We start from the raw sequence: 18,681 nt of genomic DNA, 5'->3' as shown, positions 1-18,681 counted from the left end.
AGGCAATAACCAAATAGTATCACGATGAGACAGTACGCGGTTGAAAGTTTGAAAAAACAACTTGACACTATCTATTGAATGGTCCGATAACCACTTTGCATAAAATCATTGAACAACGGCCTCTCAATCTATCACTTGCCGGTTCCCAGTCTAATCATCCCTCGCCGGTCTTGATGATTTCCTCTCTAGATGGCGAACCTTCCCAACACAGGCCAAACCTGTTTAATACCAAGTTTACTGCTATCTTCCCATTTAGGCTCATGACCAACTCGTGTCACATTCATCCTCGACGGTATTATCGATTCTGCACCCTTTGGAAGAGCCTTGAGTCTCATGGTGGATGTATCGCATGCATACAAGCTCAAGAGAATACATCCTCCAGTTCCTGGCGAGTCCAGAACGTAGGCTCCTCCGTAGCTAGTATCATGAATCTCTCGTGGACAGAGACCATGATTAATGGCACCGTTGGCGAAAGGAAACGCCTCCTTGTCTCCGCATCCCTTTTGATCGGGGGCCCATTTGGCCGATATAATGACTGTGTAGTCATCATTTTCAAGCGCCGAGTTATGGCCAAAATCGTTGTCGGGATCAAGAGGGTAGCTAGAGTCACAGAATGACCCAATGATGCGTTGTGCGTCCTTCTGGGTGAACTTTACATAGCCAGACCATCTATCGAAGCAGTAACCATAGCCGTCCTCTTGGTTGGTAAGAGTGTTGGTTGGATATACTATCGTAGTTGATGACGGTTTCTCAGATGTCGTTGGTGTTGACTTACCCACCGTTGTCGTAGCTTTCGGGTATGAAGTAGTATACGCTCTTTATGAATACTTCGGCATGTTTTTTCTCACTCTCGCTCCTCCTTTTTAACCTGTTTCCAATTTAGCTCATACCACTCCAACTCGATACGTCGCTATTTTCGCAACTCAGCATTCAGATTTGCAACCTCATCACTAGGTAGAATACTTTCCTAAGCAAGGGTATAAAATGGACTTGAAGGCGCGTCATGATCGTCCAAACCACTGTGCATGCCCAAAAGATTCATCCTCCACATATCCCAGAATGCGAAACCGAGCCGGCGGAACGAGCCGAACTTTACTCCTTTTATTGGTGATGTAGCGAATCTACCGCCAGTCCAGGGGTTATTAAGTTCTCCGTAGATTGCCATTCCTGCAGCGTTTCGCCTCAGAGCTTCTTCAGTCCGACCATATAAGTTGTCGTCTGTAGGGTATCGAAACGTGACTGGCGTTCCATCCCGACCATACCGGAGAAACTTGTCGAAACGCTCGTTTCGGTTAGGCGGCGCCGTGATCCATCTCGTAGATGGTGGTGGCGAGGGAAGTCGGTAGTTTATATCTTGTCTAACCTCTCCAAGGGTATCGATGTAATGCCTAAGAGATTTGGCCTCTTCAGACTTCGTATGGCTTCAGGAACGTTATTTTGATCCACTATCAGCTGGGTTCATATCTTTGAACTTGTCGACATCCTCTTTTGGCCAGTCCAAAATATCCATCTGACGCTGCACTTCTCTCACAAGCTGAATGATCCATAAAGCACGAACAGCTCGCATCTCTTCTACCCAATTTGACTGTCCAGAATCTATGACCTTGACAGGTGTGCCTTCGAACACACGATCCCACGGCGCGACCCATTCGTAGCTAGACCGGTAGGAATGGGTGTAGTTAAGATTGGGATCGAGGCAGTGCATCGTCTTGAAGCTTGGATCTCTCAGTCTTTCAAGATAAGATGGCAAGCATGCTTGCGAAAGGGCGGATATCTGGTAAGCTGTTGCAACTGTGGATCGAAGAACCGACACAGATGGTGCTGCAGCTGGCAAGACTTCAGGTTCAATGTTGATCAAGTTATCCTTGCTTTGACCGAGCGATGGAAAACAGGGAAATAACCTGAATAAGAATTGGCGCTGGAACTCGTGTAGATTCCGAAAAGGGAGTGCCTTTGAGCGCGCAAGTATCACGGAGCGCACCACTTCTGCAACCACAGGCGGTAGTATCGCGTTGGGACCAGAGAGAATGCTTTCGACAATGGAAAGGGCATTCTCGTTGAAGAGACGCCAGACATTGGGGAATGCCCTCAGCAAATCCCAAAGCATGTCGAGACCAGGAAGGCTTGTGACGATCGGAAGTAAGATTTCCGGAGGCAGCACCTCTATTGATGCTGCCGGTGAAAATGATTTTGACATGAGAGGATGAGGTTGTGGAAGAACGAAAGAGGTTTCGAGGCGTGGGGGCAAGAGCGCTTAATACCACAACCAACGGCCTCACACTTACGACATGTATCCAGTCAATGTATACATAATCTGATCCCTGCAAACTGTTGGTTACCGTGTTATATAGAAGGTTACCTCCAGGCTGGAGCCACGGCCGATCGTAGTGGACTGACGTTGTCATGCAATTAATGGACAAATATTGATTATTTATAGTATCAATTCGTTCAGATGTTGCAGTCTTAACATGAACACAGTTCTTTCAACTTAGCATGGCCACACAAGCAGAAGGATTAGGCCCAACACACACTCACCGACTTTCACTTCGACATCGAAGCACCGCCAATTAGTTTATGTTCATGATGATTCATTTCAGTTATCATCCTAACCACATATATCCACGCCTCATACTATAGTTATATCCTGGTACTTGTACCTGAAAGTAATCCATTCTTCATCTTCATAACACGTTAACAGAAACTTCGCTCCTGTACAAGCTCATCTCGCATTTAGCATCAATGCAGCACGCTTAACTCTTTGTGCTCTTGATATGGGCCACCTCCTCGCGGATGCTGGGAGTGCGGGCTCCCTCGGGACCCTCAGCGTCAAGCTTGCCCTGGATGTCAGCGACACCAAACAGCTCGTCCATCTGCTCCAAGCTGAGGCCCTTGGTCTCGGGAACAAAGAACCACACAAAGATACCCATGAGAAGATCAAAGGTACCAAACATGAAAAACATACCCTGTTCGGTTGTTATTAGTTATCTGATGGCCGTCATAGATTTGTTTGTGAACACTTACATAGCCGGCAGGTCCCATGGTCTTTTGCATGGTGAGCACAGTTCGGGCGACAATAAAGTTGAAGAGCCACTGGGTAGCAGCAGCGATGGCGACGTTGAGAGCTCGGAGACGGGCTGTAGGAATCTCGGAGACAAGAATCCAACAGCAAGGTCCCCAACCGAATTGGAAAAAAGCAGCCCAGAGGTAAATGCAGACAATGGCGACATAACCGAAAGCAGAAATACCTGCGCCGGCAACAGGGGGCTCAACGCGACCGTAGATACCAATGATGTACATGGCGAAGAATTGAGCAGCACTTGTCCACAGGAGACTGCGGCGTCGCCCAAGAGAGTCGGCACAGAAGATGAGGAAAGTAGCACATCCGGCAACCTTGATGATACCGTAGACACCAGTAGCAAAGAGCGAGACGGTGGTGCCGGTCATACCGAGAGACTGGAAGATTTGAGGAGCGTAGTAGTTGACAGCGTTGACACCTATTGTCGATTAGCTAGAGAAAAAAGACACAAGGTCTGAAGAGAACTCACCTGTCATTTGCTGACACACCATGAGCAAAACTGAAATAATAGCTCGCTTTCGGTTTCCGGGAATGGTGACGAGTTCCTTCCAAAGAGTGCTGGCAGAGGCGTTGCCTGTGAGTCGCTTCTCGGCCTCGAGCTGCGCAGACATCTCCTGCAGTTCGTTCTGGACATACTCGTGAGTTTCGGGAAGCCTGTAGCGCAACGATTGTTATTCAATGGTTCTTCTTAATCAGTCATGGAAGCTTACTGTCGAAGTCCAATCAAGATAGACTTGGCTCGTTCCCAGTCATCCTTACGAGCGCACCATCGAGGGCTAATTGTTGTTAATAAATCTGGGTCTCAATGGATTGTGCGTGAGTTACTAACCTTTCAGGTGCAGCAAACATGCAGACAATTAAGAGTCTGGGGATCTATTAGTCTTTGTAGTCTCGGAAATAATAGAGCGGCTACTAACATAGCAGGGAGAGCCTGGAGAGCAAGAGGCAGAGCATAGACGGTAGGAGCACTGAGGTGGAGAAGAGCGCCATAGTTGATCCTGGCGTCCTGTTAGCTAGGTTCGATAGACCGACAAGACTGCAATCATACCAGAAAGAAAGCATGACACCGGTGACAATAAACAGCTGGTAAAAGGCTACCACAGGTCAGCAATGAGTTGTTAGGGATTATAGCGATGAAGCACTTACAGGTCAAGCCACCACGAATGGCTCGAGGCGCACACTCAGACACGTACAGAGGGACCAAAGACGAAGCAGATCCAACACCCAGACCGGCGACAAAGCGTCCGACATACATGACGGGGAGAGATCCGTGAGCGGTAGAGGCGGTCTGGAGAATGACACCGATAGTTGTGATTACACCGGTTACAATAAGACACCAGCGTCGGCCAAACTTCTCAGTGAAATACGAAGTGAAGAAACAAGCAGCAAAGCAACCGGCCTGAAGGGTTGAAACAATGTTTTGATCGAGTGTGACCTTGGCCTTAGGAGTATAGTTGAAGCGCTCCTGGGTAGCCGTCATGGCAAGAACACCACCAATAGCTCCAGTGTCCCAACCGAAGAGCATACCTCCAAAGCATGAACCTGCAACGACGGCAAAGACTCGCCAGTTGTAAATCTCTTCGGGGTCGGTCTTCATCGCGTCATTGCGAACGACCTTCTTGAGGACACCTGCGATACCCATGATTGCGGTGCTGGAAGTCGATTCGTGGGTGGTGGGCGAGTGGCAACAGCCGAGGGTACTTCCAAGCTAAGAAAAAGATAGGGGATGCTTTCAATTTAAGCTTGTTTCCCCGGATTCTGGGTGGATGGGACCAAGGCGTGGAGCAATTGAGTGAAGAAAAGATTGCTAGAAGACTCAAGACACCGAATAATTGAAAGAGGTGTGATCTCTGGTGAAAAATTCTGAATCTAGAGGGGATCTCGCAGGATATTAAATGATCAACCGACCAAAGTCCAGTTGTCAAGCTCCCCCAGACCACCATTCCCAAATTGATCATCCAAGGACCAGTAACAGCCACGCATGGGGTCGCATCAACCGGACTGTCACCCCCAACATCGGGCGCACCGGCTTCTGGTCTGGTTGTATTATGAACTCCCTTGTCAATTGCACAGACTCGCTGGTAGGGTCGGATATCATCCGCACCGTAGAGGCACAGGGAGCTCAGATGCATGCTGAAACGAATTTATTCTTTACCGGATATCTTTTTGCAACCAGATCAACAACAATGATGCGCAATAGCTGATCAAACTCAACCTTTTGCTCGGCCGTACTTCCAGAATCTTCGTTCATAGTGACTTGTGAATTTGAACACCAGGCTCAAGGCCAAAACCTCAAAATCATCGTATATCCACTAGCGCAAAAGGTTGCCCTCGGATGAACGCTGGAAAGCGGACAAAATTGTCCACGAATGGATTTGCTCGTGTCGTCGAAATTAGCTACGCCATCAAGCGCGGGGAAGAGATGTATCCCAAGCTAATGGAATGCCCAGGCTGATGTTGCGATGAACTTTGGGGGCACAAGAGATCCCTCCACGATGCCTCTCGGTTGTTCAGAAACAACCATCCTGGATGATTCTTGTTGATATGCGGGGAGGCGGCTACCGCGTGGAACCTGGGGTTGTGGAGAGACGCTCCACCAAGGAAAGGAGCCACCCCATGTCGATTGAGTATGGTGACATGCACCAAGGAATCATGATAGGAGGCTGTGAATGTCTCTGCCCTCTGATAGGTGGAGATCAATTTCTCCGTCTGTTGATCGCAAAAGAGTCTGGAGCTTTAAAAAAAATGTGGGGCCCCTTTTTAAGGTTATCGTGCCGAATGAGAAGAAAGCGTAATTACTTCAGCCTCAATAGCCCGCTTCTTCTGATGGCTGCCGCTGGACCATGAACAGAGATCGACCTATGCCAAGGTTCGGGACACATACAGTAGATCCCCACCCCACAAGGAACGGTTAGGCACAGAGCAGACCAAAGGCGGGGAGACGACCTTGAGTGAGGAGAAGATCGGTCAATGATTTGATTGATGGAATCTTTGGTTTCCGTGCCATCCATCTCATTTCCGACCATTCGACGAGCTTACTTCTGATATTTGGGGTCAAGCACTCATCTCCTTCTCAAGCCAACCTGGCACGTCTGGGGTCTTGTCCCATCCATCGAGATAGCTTTCTTGGCTCACCCCAACCCCCGAGGGCTTGGCATATATAGCAGACACGTACCATACCGACTCACCAGCTTTGATTGTATGTTGTAAAGTTGGAATTGTGCTCCGGCTCTCGATGAGATTCGAGTTTGGGTCTGCGTTAACCAACATGGCTTGGCGGCCTTGGTTCGGTTCCAAAGCTTTGATTCCTACAGCGCCCTTGGACACTGCAAATGCCCCCAACTTTCCACTCGTCCAGCCATCGGGGGTGTTCAGGTCGTAATTCCCAATGATCTTGGGTGACGTTCCCTCATGTTTCTCTCTGTCGTAAGGACCTAGGTATCGTCCGTTAGTTGTGTTGACATTGCAAATGGCGAAGGAGCCATCTGCTGTCATGACTTCGCGAGCGCTCTCAATATGGTGAACTCGAAGGTGCCAGTTTGGGGTCTTCTCCGCAGGGGGAACCAGAATGGTGCGGATTCTGACATCCGGAAAGGGCTTCCAAACTGAGGCGAGTACAGGGGTGCCTTCACGGTCTTCAATCCCCGCGTACTCGCAGAGTCTTCGAGTTTTCCAATACTCGCCCCCATCGTCCGACAGACCAAGTTGCGACGCCAGTGCATATTGCTCCAGAGAAAAGAGTCCAGGGGGTACTGAGTATCCGTAGGCACTGCTATAAGCGAATCCACCATACTTGGCATGTGTTCCTTTCATTGGGTAGCTGCAGGCCTGTCCTGATGAGAGTAACATGCAGTGGCCGCCGAGGTAGCTAGACTGATGTCAGTACTGCGGCATGTCAAATCGTATATAATGGGCTCCCCACCTCATAATGTGGCCCGGTTGATTCAGGGCTTTCACTTTTGGGATCACACCACTCGCTGATTCTTCCTCGGACGTCCAGAAGGGGTGGTCTTCTGGTGTAGCCAGGCACATGAATGCAAGGCAGGCCCAATACTATGATCGAGGTCAGACGATTGTTTCTTCTTGTTGTCAGTACCCATCTTACCGGGCTTCCTGGACTGTTATAGTTCTCCGCCATCTGACTTATGTTAGTGAATTCGGGCTCAACGAATGGATGACCGTTACTTACATACATGTTTGGGTACGAGTACCCAATTGATAGCGTTCCACTTGATGTCCAGATATCGTTCTGTGTCTGCCACCAGCGTAAATGTCTGAACACTAGTCCTTTAACCATGCCCCAGGTCAAAGGTGCAGGCAACTCGACATCAGCATGAGCCAGGACTCCCCAGAAGGAGACCATGGCGAAGCGGTAGCCCACACTTCGGCCGTAAGGAATAGCCCTACCTTCATCGTCGAAGTAATGAATCAGGTCCAGAGCAACCTGTTGTGCACGTCTCTTAAACTCTTCAGCACGCTTTGGGTCCTCATCTCCTGCCAGCTTGGCGTATAGGAGCTGTAATAACTGGATCGCAAAGCTCGAAGAGTAGTAGTCCATTTCTGTCAGTGTAAGTTTAAGTCGCTGCAACTTTCAATGTCGTCCTTACGGTGAATTCCTTCGGGTCCATCGTTGGACCAGCCTCCTCCACGATAAAAGGTCTCGAGATGTTCAATGTCACTATCGAGTCTCTCTTGAGAGAATTTTCCGCCATTCTTTTTAAGGCCGAGGTTGGCGAAAACTCGAAACCAAAGCCAGTTAGTGTTGGGCATGCTGGAACAGCGGTTAGTTGACAGGGGGTTTTCGTAGTATTGGTGACTGACTTCTTTTCGTTGATTGAGTTTCCAAGCCAAGCCTCAACATTGCCCTTTTCCTTGTCGGACAAACTGCTCCAGAAGTCTGGAGCCACAGCCAACGCCCAGCCTAGGATACTGGGTCAGATTCGAACCCATCTTGAGCGTTTACCGTAGGTCCTTACCGAGAGGGCACATTTCAACCATTCTCTGATCATTGTCTTGAGGATATCCCCAATATTCGGGGCTTTCTGGGTCGGTTCCTGACTTGATACCCTGGATCCACCATTCCTTGCCATCGTAATCGCCACCACCTGCCAACAGAGCTGCCAGGCCCCAAAGCGGACGACATATGCCTTCAACCTCAGAGGCAGTTCGGTCAAAGCGGACTGCTGTTGCACCGGGACACTTGACACGAGCCTTCTCGGGTGAAAAGAAAGGCCCTAACGGATCGAGAACAGTGCGAAGGAGCTCTTGGACTGAAGAGCGATCTTTAATCTCCACTTTGGAGAAAGGGTGAACTCCATCGTAGCCAAGACAGAGCGTCTTGGTGGAAGTCATGGTGTTTTGGTTTAGCTTGGGACAGATGGCATAGGGCAGTAGAAAGTGGAAACTTGTCCCAGGGTGATAAACAGAGTATATATATATGTATCTTGTCAATTACCTGCTAGCTCATTACCCTTGTAACCCAATCCCAATATCATGCATTTATCATCTGGTTTCCAGCGCAATTGTTCAATAAGCGGGGACTTGCTCTGAACATGGTCGGATACATTGCCGTGTTGATCATTGAGGGGCCGCCAGAGTGGGATGCATTTGACCCCAAGAGATCGTGGGGGTGCCATTTTGCCGTTCTACCGTTCAATCATATCACAAATTATAAGTAGCCGGCAGTGGAGCTGTGCAAATTGTGGATTTATCCGCGGTGATGAATTCGGAAAATACCCGTACCAAGGTATTCAGTAAACAACCTAACAAAGGACGGCAATCAGACACTAATTGACGTTGTACAGCGCCCGCTTTGTCGGCTGTAACGTGCAGTTGACATCCATTGATGAGGCAGGAGCTTGGTACTGTGGTTCCTAGTCGCCATTGATGAGATTACCCTGGAGCTTGGCCAAGCATGGAGTATGCACAAAGAACAACATCTTGATGTTCATTTTCCATCAACCCTTCTTCTTTTTCTTCACTTTCGCCGCCCAGGAGCCGAAATTTATTCTTTAGCGTCTTCTCTCTGCTCAACTCATCTCTGGAGTACTCATGACGTAAACCCGACCGGGCTTCAGTACTCATCATTCTTTATCGACCAGACAGCCTCGCAAGCATGGCTCACGAAGGCAAAGATGCGATAGTTGTGAACGGAGAAAATGCAAAGAAACAACAGGACAACATATCAGAATGTTCTATCCCATCAGAGATACCCGACCAAGAGCCCGGTGACGGCTCGCACCCCAATGTTGATCAACTGCTAGACGCGTCTGCATCATCGCTAGCTCAGCAGGAGACAAGCGCAACATCTGCACCAAAGGGTATCAAGAAGGTCAAAAGTAAAAAGAGAGTTGTCGTGAAGAAGGCGGCGAGAAAATCAAAATGGAATCAAGACAATATCTTGATGGACCCCAAATCACCTCTAGCTTCGGCGGATCTCAGAGTATGGCCCGCTGCTATCCAAAATGCGATGAGATTGTAAACTAATGAATATAGAGCATACTGTCAAATCCGATGGCATGGGATATTCTAGAAACTGAAGAGAGGGCAGAAATTCTGGCACTGTTCCCAGATTCTCAGCACATCCTGGGTGCAGGCACAGAAGACGCCTGTCCTGATTTCGCATCGCTCATGAATGATGACAGCTTTCGCTACGACTGCGCTGCCTACACAGAGAACATCGCGCAAGGGCGACACGATCCCGAATGGCTAGCTCAGGCTTGGGCAGCCCACGAGAGACGAAAGATGGGTGACTTCGATGAGCATCTGGACAGCAAATTCAAGGATGACTGGGATGTTGACCTCCCGCCAGAACTCAAGACAAGACGAGGCCCTGCTGTGCCGAAGGAAGATAATGACACCAAAATGGAAGACACCGAGCATACGACCAACGGAAACGATGATCAAACAAAAGTCAGTATAGCGAACGGCACAGGCACTTCAAATGAGCACGACTTAGAACACGGGAAGGATGCTGGAGTAAATGAACCACCAGGAGATGATTCTGCGCAAGAAAAATCGATGGCCATGGCTACTAGGAACCAAGATCCTGAAATGGAGATTGATGGTGAAGGTATAACGAATGATCCGGCCACGGAGTGAGGCTCTTGGACCGAAAAGCATGTATAGAGGAGGGTTCGAAGTACTTCTAAATCACACATCCAACTCTATTGTATCTGGTTCCATCTGATCTACAGAGGCAACTCTCTACTTGTTATTTTATTCATCTGAACTCTGACAATCTGTCCATCTAAATACTATGAATGGTAAGCTGTCTATCATTCCTGTTTCTTTGAAGCACATATCTTGTATCAGAAGAAATTAAAACCACGCCCATCCAGGAGCCTGAATGATCAGCCTAGACCGAGGAAGTGACCTGAGTATGAGGAACAGCTTTGTATGTGGTCTGCTGCTCAGAAGGCATAACCCGATTGTAAGTCTGCGACTCGTTTTCTTTGCTCCAGAATGACTTGCTACCCTTGAAGAACAATGGTGGTGGGTTGCGAATGTGAGTCAAGACAAGGACCGTGACCCAGACGAGAGTGATAACGGGTATCATCCAACCACTCGTCTGGTATTTCTCGGCTCGTTCCTGGTTGTACTTGATTATCGCGACAAGGCTTGTGCCAATGCCGAGAAGAACAAAGATGATATGGCGAGTTATAGCCCATTTGCTCCAGCGGGTTGTTCTTGACATGACAGCTAGGACCACCATGATGATAAGTGAGACGCCCGCAGCAATATAGGTGTAGTTGAACTTTGGAAAAATTAGTACTTTAAAGAAATGGACGCGTCAATGGAAAAGGTAACTCACGATGAGATGAAAGCGTGCGTCCAGTCGGTTGGCGAGGTCGGCCTCGAACTCCGCGCCGGTCTGTTCGGTGATATTGTTCGCTTTATTGTAATCCTGTACTTCATTGACGAGATTGATCTTGAAGGTCTCGAGCAGAGCATTTTTCATAGCATTTCCAAGTCCTTGCAGAGAATCAGACAAAATCTGGAACTGTTTGGCATCGGGCATATCCTCATCCAGCTGTGTTTCGGCCCAGTTAAAGAAAGGTACCCAGAAGGTATCATTGATAGTGGAAAATTCGTCAAGGGATGTGATGACGGCCTCCTGTGTTTCTATGTACTGCGGCGTAAAGAGTGTGAAGAAGCTTTGTACAATGCTCTCAAAGATGTCCCGCATTATCTTGGTCGTTATCTCACTTATGTTGTCCACGGGTATGTCGTCTTCGTTGATGTCTTTGGACAAGTCGATTGTCTTCATGACGTTGAAGACTTTGGTCCAGATGACGAGTTGGGTAAAGCCTTGAATGAACAGGCAAAGTGCGAGATGAAGGGGGTAGTGGATGATAGTCCAGAGCTGTTGGCGGAACTTTGGGAGGTAAGGGTTCTTCATCCAGTCGAAGTAGATGAGGAACACAACATAGATGGTGGTAGCGGAAGATAGAACAACACCAACGGTTTCAGTATCTGTCGTGGGGGGTTCAGCTTACGTTCTCTGATTTTTAAAAGCAGAAAATACGTACTCCATGAATCAGGATTCTCAACAATAGTGACAACGCTTTTGCAAATGGTGATGATTCCGTCGCCAACAATAATAACAGTCAAAAGACCCATGCGCTTCATCAAGTGTGTTCCTTGGAAGCCGAGAACCGGAAAGATGTATGCCAATACGAATGTGAGGACAAGCTCAACGGCAGCTAGGACGTACCACGTGATGTAGACGTTGCTATTGTGGTTGGTGAAGCGGAATGTGGTACCGAGATAGATCATGGCGAGGACAAAGTTCAGTCCGATCTGAAGCAGCATTGGCAGAGCTTGCTTCTTGAACTTGCGTATGTGCCAAAGGATACTCACATACTCGATGGCTAAGGCTAGACGGGACACCATGAGGATGATGGCTACATGAGTCAGTTTTGCTATAAGATATAGTGAGGAGAAGTAGAACGAACGACTTACAAAATGTTCTCATAGTCTTCATGTCTTGGTCTTCAGGTTTAAATTTGGGGGCGACTACAGCAAATCCAACCATGACACCAAGATGAATACCGCGCGCGACACGTTCTACAAGTGTTAGCAGTGCCAAACCCAAATGTTAAAGAAAAACTACCAAAGATACTGTCCGTTACGAATCGAACATCGTACAAACTAGTCGTGAGCCATGTAATCCAAAGGACACTACCCATACGTCAGTTTCGTCATATTCCCCCCCGAGGCTCATTCTCGTACGTGAAGTAGCCGACATAGGCTTTGAAACGGTCAGGGCTGTTGACACCTTGGGTCTCACAGAAGACGGTATAGTTGGCAGCAAAGAAGAGGTCATAGAAAAGCTCGAGTAGACTGGCATCCTCATGCTAGAAACTGTTAGCATCCTCACAGTGATATTTTATTAGTCACAAACTTTTTGAAATTGCGGGCAGTCATCGTCGTATCGGTTACCAAAGAGGCTCATATCAGGGGCAGTAGGTTGCTTGGTAGGAAGACCATTGTCACTAGAGTCTGATCGTCCTATGAGTGGACTCTTGAATAAAACGAGCTTTTGGACTGGTGTCACAGCCTCGGCCGGCTCTTGGTGAGACATTGTTGATTAGGTAGGAACAAATCAAATTGAACCAACTGTCGATGATTAGCTTGGCTCGAGGACATTGCCTCTTTTCGTCTGATAGAAATTTCTGCACATACTGTAGAATAGATTTCCCACGTAAGCCTGAGAACCGAGTCAACTGGAATAAATAACCATCTTTTCCCATTGGGGGCTGCCGTGACTATATGGGTTCTACTGAAGGTCGAGAACTGAGAGTTGAGCAGGGGGTTGATGCACCTAGCAATACATTCAAACAGCGATTTTCACGACTAATGCATGGATGACCTTAAAACACAACACCATCAGCCCATCAAGCCTGACTTTTAGCGGGAGAAATCGAGTACAGTAGGGGCCACATTGGACTATGGCTTGGTCCTTGATTTAGATGCACAATTAATATGGTCTAGTAGAGCCTAGCGTCCACCAGCGGCGGTAGTTGAAGTGGTATTGAAATCTTACGTGAGAGTGCAAGTGGCCCCCAACTTTATGAATCCACTTGGCTGAAAGATAAACCGAACAATTGATTCGCTGATTATTTTCAGCCCGTCTACTTTTAGTTCAAAAGATACCAACTTACCTTGCCGAAAATGCTTGGCAGGTGCCCGAGTTGCAGGTAAGAAGACAACTGCCCATCGGTAAGGAATAGACAGTTCAAAACAGCCTGGAACTGAGTCATTGGTGCTAAAACAAAAGAGAAATATCGAGTCACTCGGTGCAAGGATCAGAATGCCTGTATCCGAAGGATACAACCCATTTGGGAAACTCAACCAACAACCAACAACCAACAGCTACATTTGCATCTGCATCTCGTAGGGCTGTAAAGAGTGGAGCTTTGCATATCGTCCTGGTCTCGTGACATGGCTCCAACATTAAGCGCTTACTTTTCTTAGTCTTAATCTCGACGCGTCAAACGCGTCTCCCCTGGTTTTAGCTTGGCTAGTGCACTAATGATTTATTTGTATTGGCAACCAAACAAGATCAGCCAGACTCCTCACGAATAGATACGGACAGTGACGATGCGATAGCAAACCTCCATCAAGAAACGGCTCGACAATATCATACAACACACACACATATAATCAACCACAATGAATCTTTCTCCTACTCCGAACGCTCGAAAGCGGACTCAATTCCAAGATGACCCCGTTCCAACTCCTGCGACCCTCAAGAAACGCCGACTCGATGAACTCATACCCGGATCGCCTTCAACCCCCAAGGCCCTCAATGCCATAAACTCAGCATATCCTGCAGTCACATCCAACGGCCAGAACTTATGGCCACCGGTGGACAATAATTTCCAGATACCGGCCCACCTACGGCCCGTCGTATCCCCATCAAAGCCTGTACCTGTAACGCTACCCACCGCACCACCAATGTTCCGCCCTGCACTCAAGGCGTCAGCACTAAAAGGAACGATATGGGACACCGGAGATACGAAAAAATCTTATCCTCTACCAAAGAAGGTCGGTGTTAGCCGACCAAGGATCGCTTCGCCAAAGAAACCGGCTGCTCCAAGAGGCAGGCCGCGGAAGAAAAAGGTCGAAGAGCCGGCCCCAGAGGCGGGCGATGAACTTTCAGCAACACAAGAGTCTACCGACGAGCTGTCCACAACGAATGGGTCTCTTTCAGTTTCGAAATCTACGCCCAGGGGTATCCTAACTCCCAAGAAGGGGAGACCACGAGGCCGACCGAAAAATGTCACTTTTGGGGCAGGCCAGGGCAAAAGTGGCGAAGTTTTCTTTGAGGATCTACCAAGCAAACCCAAGACGCCACGCAAGCCTGCCAACCCTGAAGCAGACGAGATCGTTTGCTCGTTGTGCTTGAAGCCTCATTCGCAGGCCCCCAACCAAATCATCCTATGCGACATATGTGATTTTGCAGTCCATCAAGAATGTTATGGTGTTCCGGATATTCCAGAAGGCGATTGGCTTTGCAAGTCGTGTGCTCAAGAGGACATACTTAAGACGCCGAAAAAGACCACTGGCGTGCAGCCTCCAGCTGTTAAAATCGCAGCAGATGTGCCTGACATTGCCAATTTGGACCAGCATGTACGGTCATTGCAGCGAGTTCTTCTAGATCGTTGTACGGGGAGAAGGCGCTTGCAGTTGTCCGCACAGCTTGAGGCTGAAGAAAAGGTGTACCAGCTTGTGGAACAGACGGTTGTTGCCGGTGAAGGAAACTCCATGATGATAATTGGAGGAAGAGGATGTGGCAAGACTACTGTAAGGCGCTTCGATCTCGCTCTGTGGGCGAACTGGATGCTGACTCCATATCTTACAGTTACTAGAAAAGGTCATCTCTGATGTATCTCAGGAACACAAGAGCGACTTTCACGTGGTGCGGCTCAATGGCTTTATTCATACTGATGACAAGCTGGCCCTGAAAGAGATTTGGCGACAACTAGGCAAGGAGATGCAGGTAGAAGATGACCTAGTGAACAGAGTAAGAAAACCCCAACTTCCATAAACTATTTTCACTGACAACGCAATATAGACAAACTATGCCGACACCATGGCGTCTTTGCTTGCTCTCCTGTCACATCCGTCTGAGATTATCGGTACAGACGAAGGTGTCACGTCACAGTCGATTGTGTTTGTGATTGACGAATTCGACATGTTTGCCTCGCACCCTCGACAAACATTATTGTACAACTTGTTTGATATTGCACAGTCGCGAAAGGCACCCATCGCAGTGGTTGGATGTACCACTAGACTAGATGTTGTTGAAATGTTGGAAAAGCGAGTCAAGAGTCGATTCAGTCATCGATATGTCTATCTCTCTCTGCCCAAGTCGCTTCCAGCTTACTGGCAAGTCTGCAGACAGGGGTTGATTGTGGATAGCGATGAGGCTGAGAAGGAAGGCATCAGCACTTACCTCGAGGGACATGCTGCGTTCCAGGAGTATTGGAACAAAAAGATTGAGGTTGGTCAGTTTTGATCTGGATGTGAATCGCATGCTGACATTCAATACAGGGGCTATACAGAGAGCGGACATTCCAGGACTTGCTTCAGTATCATTATTACACAACCAAGTCGGCTTCGGCATTCCTGACCGAATGGATCTTACCTCTGTCGGCTCTCTCAGCCAACGACGTGACACTCAAGATCCCTGCTGTGCAAGCAGATGTTGAGTCCTTGACACCCCCTGACTCTAGGCTTCACTTGCTATCAACGCTGTCTGAGCTAGACCTAGGACTCCTTATTGCTGCAGCACGATTGGACATTGTAGCACACACGGATACGGTCAATTTGGCTATGGCATACGATGAGTACAGTTCATTGATGGGGAGACAGCGAGTTCACTCAGCAACAGCAGGCATGCTCGCTGTAGGTGGAGGTGTGCGAGTATGGAGCCGTGGCGTAGCTGGTATCGCATGGGAACGACTCATCTCACTGGGATTGTTGGTACCAGCCGGCATAGGAGGTGTCCGTAACCTTGGGCATGGCGGATTAGAAGGCAAGATGTGGAAAGTCGACGTCGCACTGGAGGAGATCCCAGCAGCAGTGAAGTTGAGTGCTGTACTGGCAAGATGGTGTAGGGAGATATAGTGGCGGAGGTTGCAGTTTAACGATACGATGCCCTATTGGCTTGTTAGATACACATCTATCTGTGTTGCATAATAGACTATTAATGATGCCCCTGAGCAAGTAGAGGCAAGTCACGAATACATCGGCGCTACTTGTCTGTGTCCCTAAGCCCTGTATAATTTCTTTGCGATGGAAACAAGACGGGGTTGCCCCTTGAGGGTGACGGTGAGATGTTCTGGTCTCCGAGGACGGTAATAATATGGATATGCTGGATAATATGGTGAAGATGTTTAGGTTTCGCTAGATCCATCGACTCGAAGCATACTAAAATCTGACACGGACTAAAGTGTGTGCGTGTGTATTTAGGGGGGACGTGTCAAGCGAGAGTGGTTTTTATGTTTTTTTTTTCTGCAGATTAATATTATGATTTTATTGTGAATAAATAATAAAAGCAGTAAAAGAATGATTGGATTTTATCATGTTTGCTGTGCTTACTATTTGTCTTGATGCTACGTCACTTGAGATTGTGAGGTCTTGATTTGCCAGAGACGAGATGAGCTAGTGGCAATCTGATACAACTTCCGAGCTCCTTCGGCCAAGGAAAAGGAAGCTTCGATTAATGGATGGTCGGTATTGCCCAGCTGATTTTTGTGGCTTACATACCGTGCCTAGGTACTCTACACTACACAGCTGGGGCTGAACAGTTGCCGAGTTCCTTCAATAGTGCCTAGTGTCTGTCTTTCACTCTTATTAGCAACTCTCCGTCATCTTCATCAACCTCAACTCAAGTCTTGAACAAAACAACAAGAAAAGATCGTCAACGCTCATCACGGACCCTTAGCTTCCTATTCCCCCATACACACATTCTCGGTCGCCACAACTTCTATCATACGGCACTTGCAAAAAACCTGTATCACGTCGATCACAACCGACACCAGGAAAAAACCATGACTCGGTCTACTTTCACAACAATCACACCCTTGCCTTCAAACTTAACTCGCCAGCAAGTGGTCGACTTTCTACACGATCATTTAGCAATGATTGACTTGAATCCTCTCATCATAGAACGCCACCAAATCTCTCCTCCCTCACACGCCCCGGATGATGAGAAGAAATGTGTATGGTATTCCATGACGGATCGCATTGACTACCTCCCTGGTGGCATCGCCTCCGGTCAGGTTACATACACGGCTGCCTTCTTTGACTCTTCGGATGGTCTCCAGACGCACAGTTACGCTCCCATGGGGCTTGATCTCCGTGGCCGCTGGTCTGTGGGTGGAACTATGCCCGGAGAGCGTCCGCAACCTGTTGAGCTTGGTCTTGGGGCACCGGCTTCGGGTCTTTATCTCCGCGAAGATGTTGACATGCGCTGTAACATGCTCATGGTATCCTTTGTTAAGAAGACTATTAAGAAGTCCCATGGAACTCTGGTCGAGAAGTTGTCGCAAAGAACTTCCCTCAAGTCTGCAAGGCACTCTATGCAAAACTTTGGGACCAACTCCCCGGGAGCTCTTCAAACACCCACCCCTCCAGCATCTGAGCACTCAGGAGTACCGGCCAAGGGAACCAATGGCCAGTACGGGATCGCTCCGGACCTGTCTTCCCACCCAGCCTACATTAGTGACACACCCTCTTCCAATATGGGAGATATGCATCAGCAAAATGGTGGTTCTATAGCCCCTGGACAGCAGCAACCGTTGGGATCAAGTCAGTCAAGGCCTGGCCAGTATGTGCCAGCTTATCGTGGCGACGGCAGACCCGACCATTATGTCGAGTTTGCAGGTCAAAGTCCCTACAATAATTCAAACACGCCACTTGATGAACGTGAAACCTTTGCGGAGCTAGACGATGGCACCTATAACCATCCTGAGAGGAAAGGACCAGCGGAACTGGCCTAGAGTATGGCATTTTAGCCTTGTGCTTGTTTGAGCTTTGGAGTCATGGCGTTATTTATGTCTGCTACATAACTGGTTAAGTGCTGGGGCGTTTCAGTGTCAAGCCAGGTACGAGCATGTTGATCATTTACAGAACATAATCTCGAGCACGTATGTAATGAGAAAAATGATGAATTTCGTTAGGTTCTATACGTATCTATATTACACCAACGGTACAAATCATCTCCTAGCAATGCAAATGTTTTCCAAGCTCCTCATTCCTATCAAAAATGTCTCCAAGAACAAAAGAAATCCCCTCCGATGCGATTTACCCATCCCCGGGAAACCCTTATGGGTACGAGCTTCGCAAAGAAGATCCACGGTGTATATGCGAGTGCATAAATACCTAAAGAAGTATAAAGATGTTGTCATTAAACGTTGATGCGGAGAAGCGAAGTGAAAGTTGTCGTTGAGCGCTCATGCAAATCATAGCGGAGTGAATACAGCCGGAAACAGTCTCAAGTACAAGTTGGAAGGCTGACGAACTCATACGGTACTCTTGTTCGTTTCTTGAGTCTGACACACTTTGACGTATTTTATTTTCTTGCTTTCGTC

General features: G+C 48.1%; 7 protein-coding genes across 7 annotated transcripts; 3 read left to right on the top strand and 4 right to left on the bottom strand.

The window, feature by feature from the left end:
- Positions 1-1,432: 1,432 nt before the first annotated feature.
- Positions 1,433-2,405, bottom strand: FSST1_011891 (uncharacterized protein; the record flags this gene model as incomplete). Its single annotated transcript, XM_083235065.1, has 2 exons — positions 1,433-2,172; positions 2,360-2,405. 2 exons carry the CDS (start codon positions 2,403-2,405, stop codon positions 1,433-1,435), a joined length of 786 nt encoding a protein of 261 aa, XP_083081587.1.
- A 345-nt stretch (positions 2,406-2,750) lies between these two features.
- On the bottom strand, positions 2,751-4,718 carry FSST1_011890 (general substrate transporter; the record flags this gene model as incomplete). The annotated part of the gene is made up of 8 exons (XM_083235064.1): positions 2,751-2,963; positions 3,022-3,494; positions 3,546-3,730; positions 3,787-3,852; positions 3,906-3,941; positions 3,994-4,074; positions 4,125-4,170; positions 4,223-4,718. 8 exons carry the CDS (start codon positions 4,716-4,718, stop codon positions 2,751-2,753), a joined length of 1,596 nt encoding a protein of 531 aa, XP_083081586.1.
- Positions 4,719-6,130: 1,412 nt separating this feature from the next.
- FSST1_011889 (DUF2264 domain-containing protein) lies at positions 6,131-8,428 on the bottom strand (the record flags this gene model as incomplete). Its single annotated transcript, XM_083235063.1, has 7 exons — positions 6,131-6,944; positions 6,999-7,129; positions 7,182-7,214; positions 7,266-7,636; positions 7,684-7,847; positions 7,898-7,997; positions 8,053-8,428. 7 exons carry the CDS (start codon positions 8,426-8,428, stop codon positions 6,131-6,133), a joined length of 1,989 nt encoding a protein of 662 aa, XP_083081585.1.
- Positions 8,429-9,191: 763 nt separating this feature from the next.
- FSST1_011888 (Asx homology domain-containing protein) lies at positions 9,192-10,177 on the top strand (the record flags this gene model as incomplete). The annotated part of the gene is made up of 2 exons (XM_083235062.1): positions 9,192-9,518; positions 9,572-10,177. The coding sequence occupies 2 exons, from the start codon at positions 9,192-9,194 to the stop codon at positions 10,175-10,177; spliced, it is 933 nt and encodes a 310-aa protein (XP_083081584.1).
- Positions 10,178-10,433: 256 nt separating this feature from the next.
- On the bottom strand, positions 10,434-12,662 carry FSST1_011887 (uncharacterized protein; the record flags this gene model as incomplete). Its single annotated transcript, XM_083235061.1, has 7 exons — positions 10,434-10,832; positions 10,890-11,551; positions 11,608-11,982; positions 12,041-12,145; positions 12,192-12,259; positions 12,311-12,435; positions 12,483-12,662. The coding sequence occupies 7 exons, from the start codon at positions 12,660-12,662 to the stop codon at positions 10,434-10,436; spliced, it is 1,914 nt and encodes a 637-aa protein (XP_083081583.1).
- A 1,091-nt stretch (positions 12,663-13,753) lies between these two features.
- FSST1_011886 (origin recognition complex subunit 4 C-terminus-domain-containing protein) lies at positions 13,754-16,213 on the top strand (the record flags this gene model as incomplete). The annotated part of the gene is made up of 4 exons (XM_083235060.1): positions 13,754-14,887; positions 14,946-15,107; positions 15,159-15,587; positions 15,638-16,213. The coding sequence occupies 4 exons, from the start codon at positions 13,754-13,756 to the stop codon at positions 16,211-16,213; spliced, it is 2,301 nt and encodes a 766-aa protein (XP_083081582.1).
- Positions 16,214-17,139: 926 nt separating this feature from the next.
- FSST1_011885 (uncharacterized protein) lies at positions 17,140-18,090 on the top strand (the record flags this gene model as incomplete). The annotated part of the gene is made up of 1 exon (XM_083235059.1): positions 17,140-18,090. The coding sequence occupies one exon, from the start codon at positions 17,140-17,142 to the stop codon at positions 18,088-18,090; it is 951 nt and encodes a 316-aa protein (XP_083081581.1).
- Positions 18,091-18,681: the final 591 nt, after the last annotated feature.

The sequence above is a fragment of the Fusarium sambucinum genome, chromosome III, assembly GCF_050947815.1.
Source record: "Fusarium sambucinum isolate potato_lamoka chromosome III, whole genome shotgun sequence".
Taxonomy (NCBI): domain Eukaryota; kingdom Fungi; phylum Ascomycota; class Sordariomycetes; order Hypocreales; family Nectriaceae; genus Fusarium; species Fusarium sambucinum.
The sequence above is the reverse complement of the archived record's forward strand: the minus strand, read 5'-3'. Positions and strand labels throughout refer to the sequence as shown.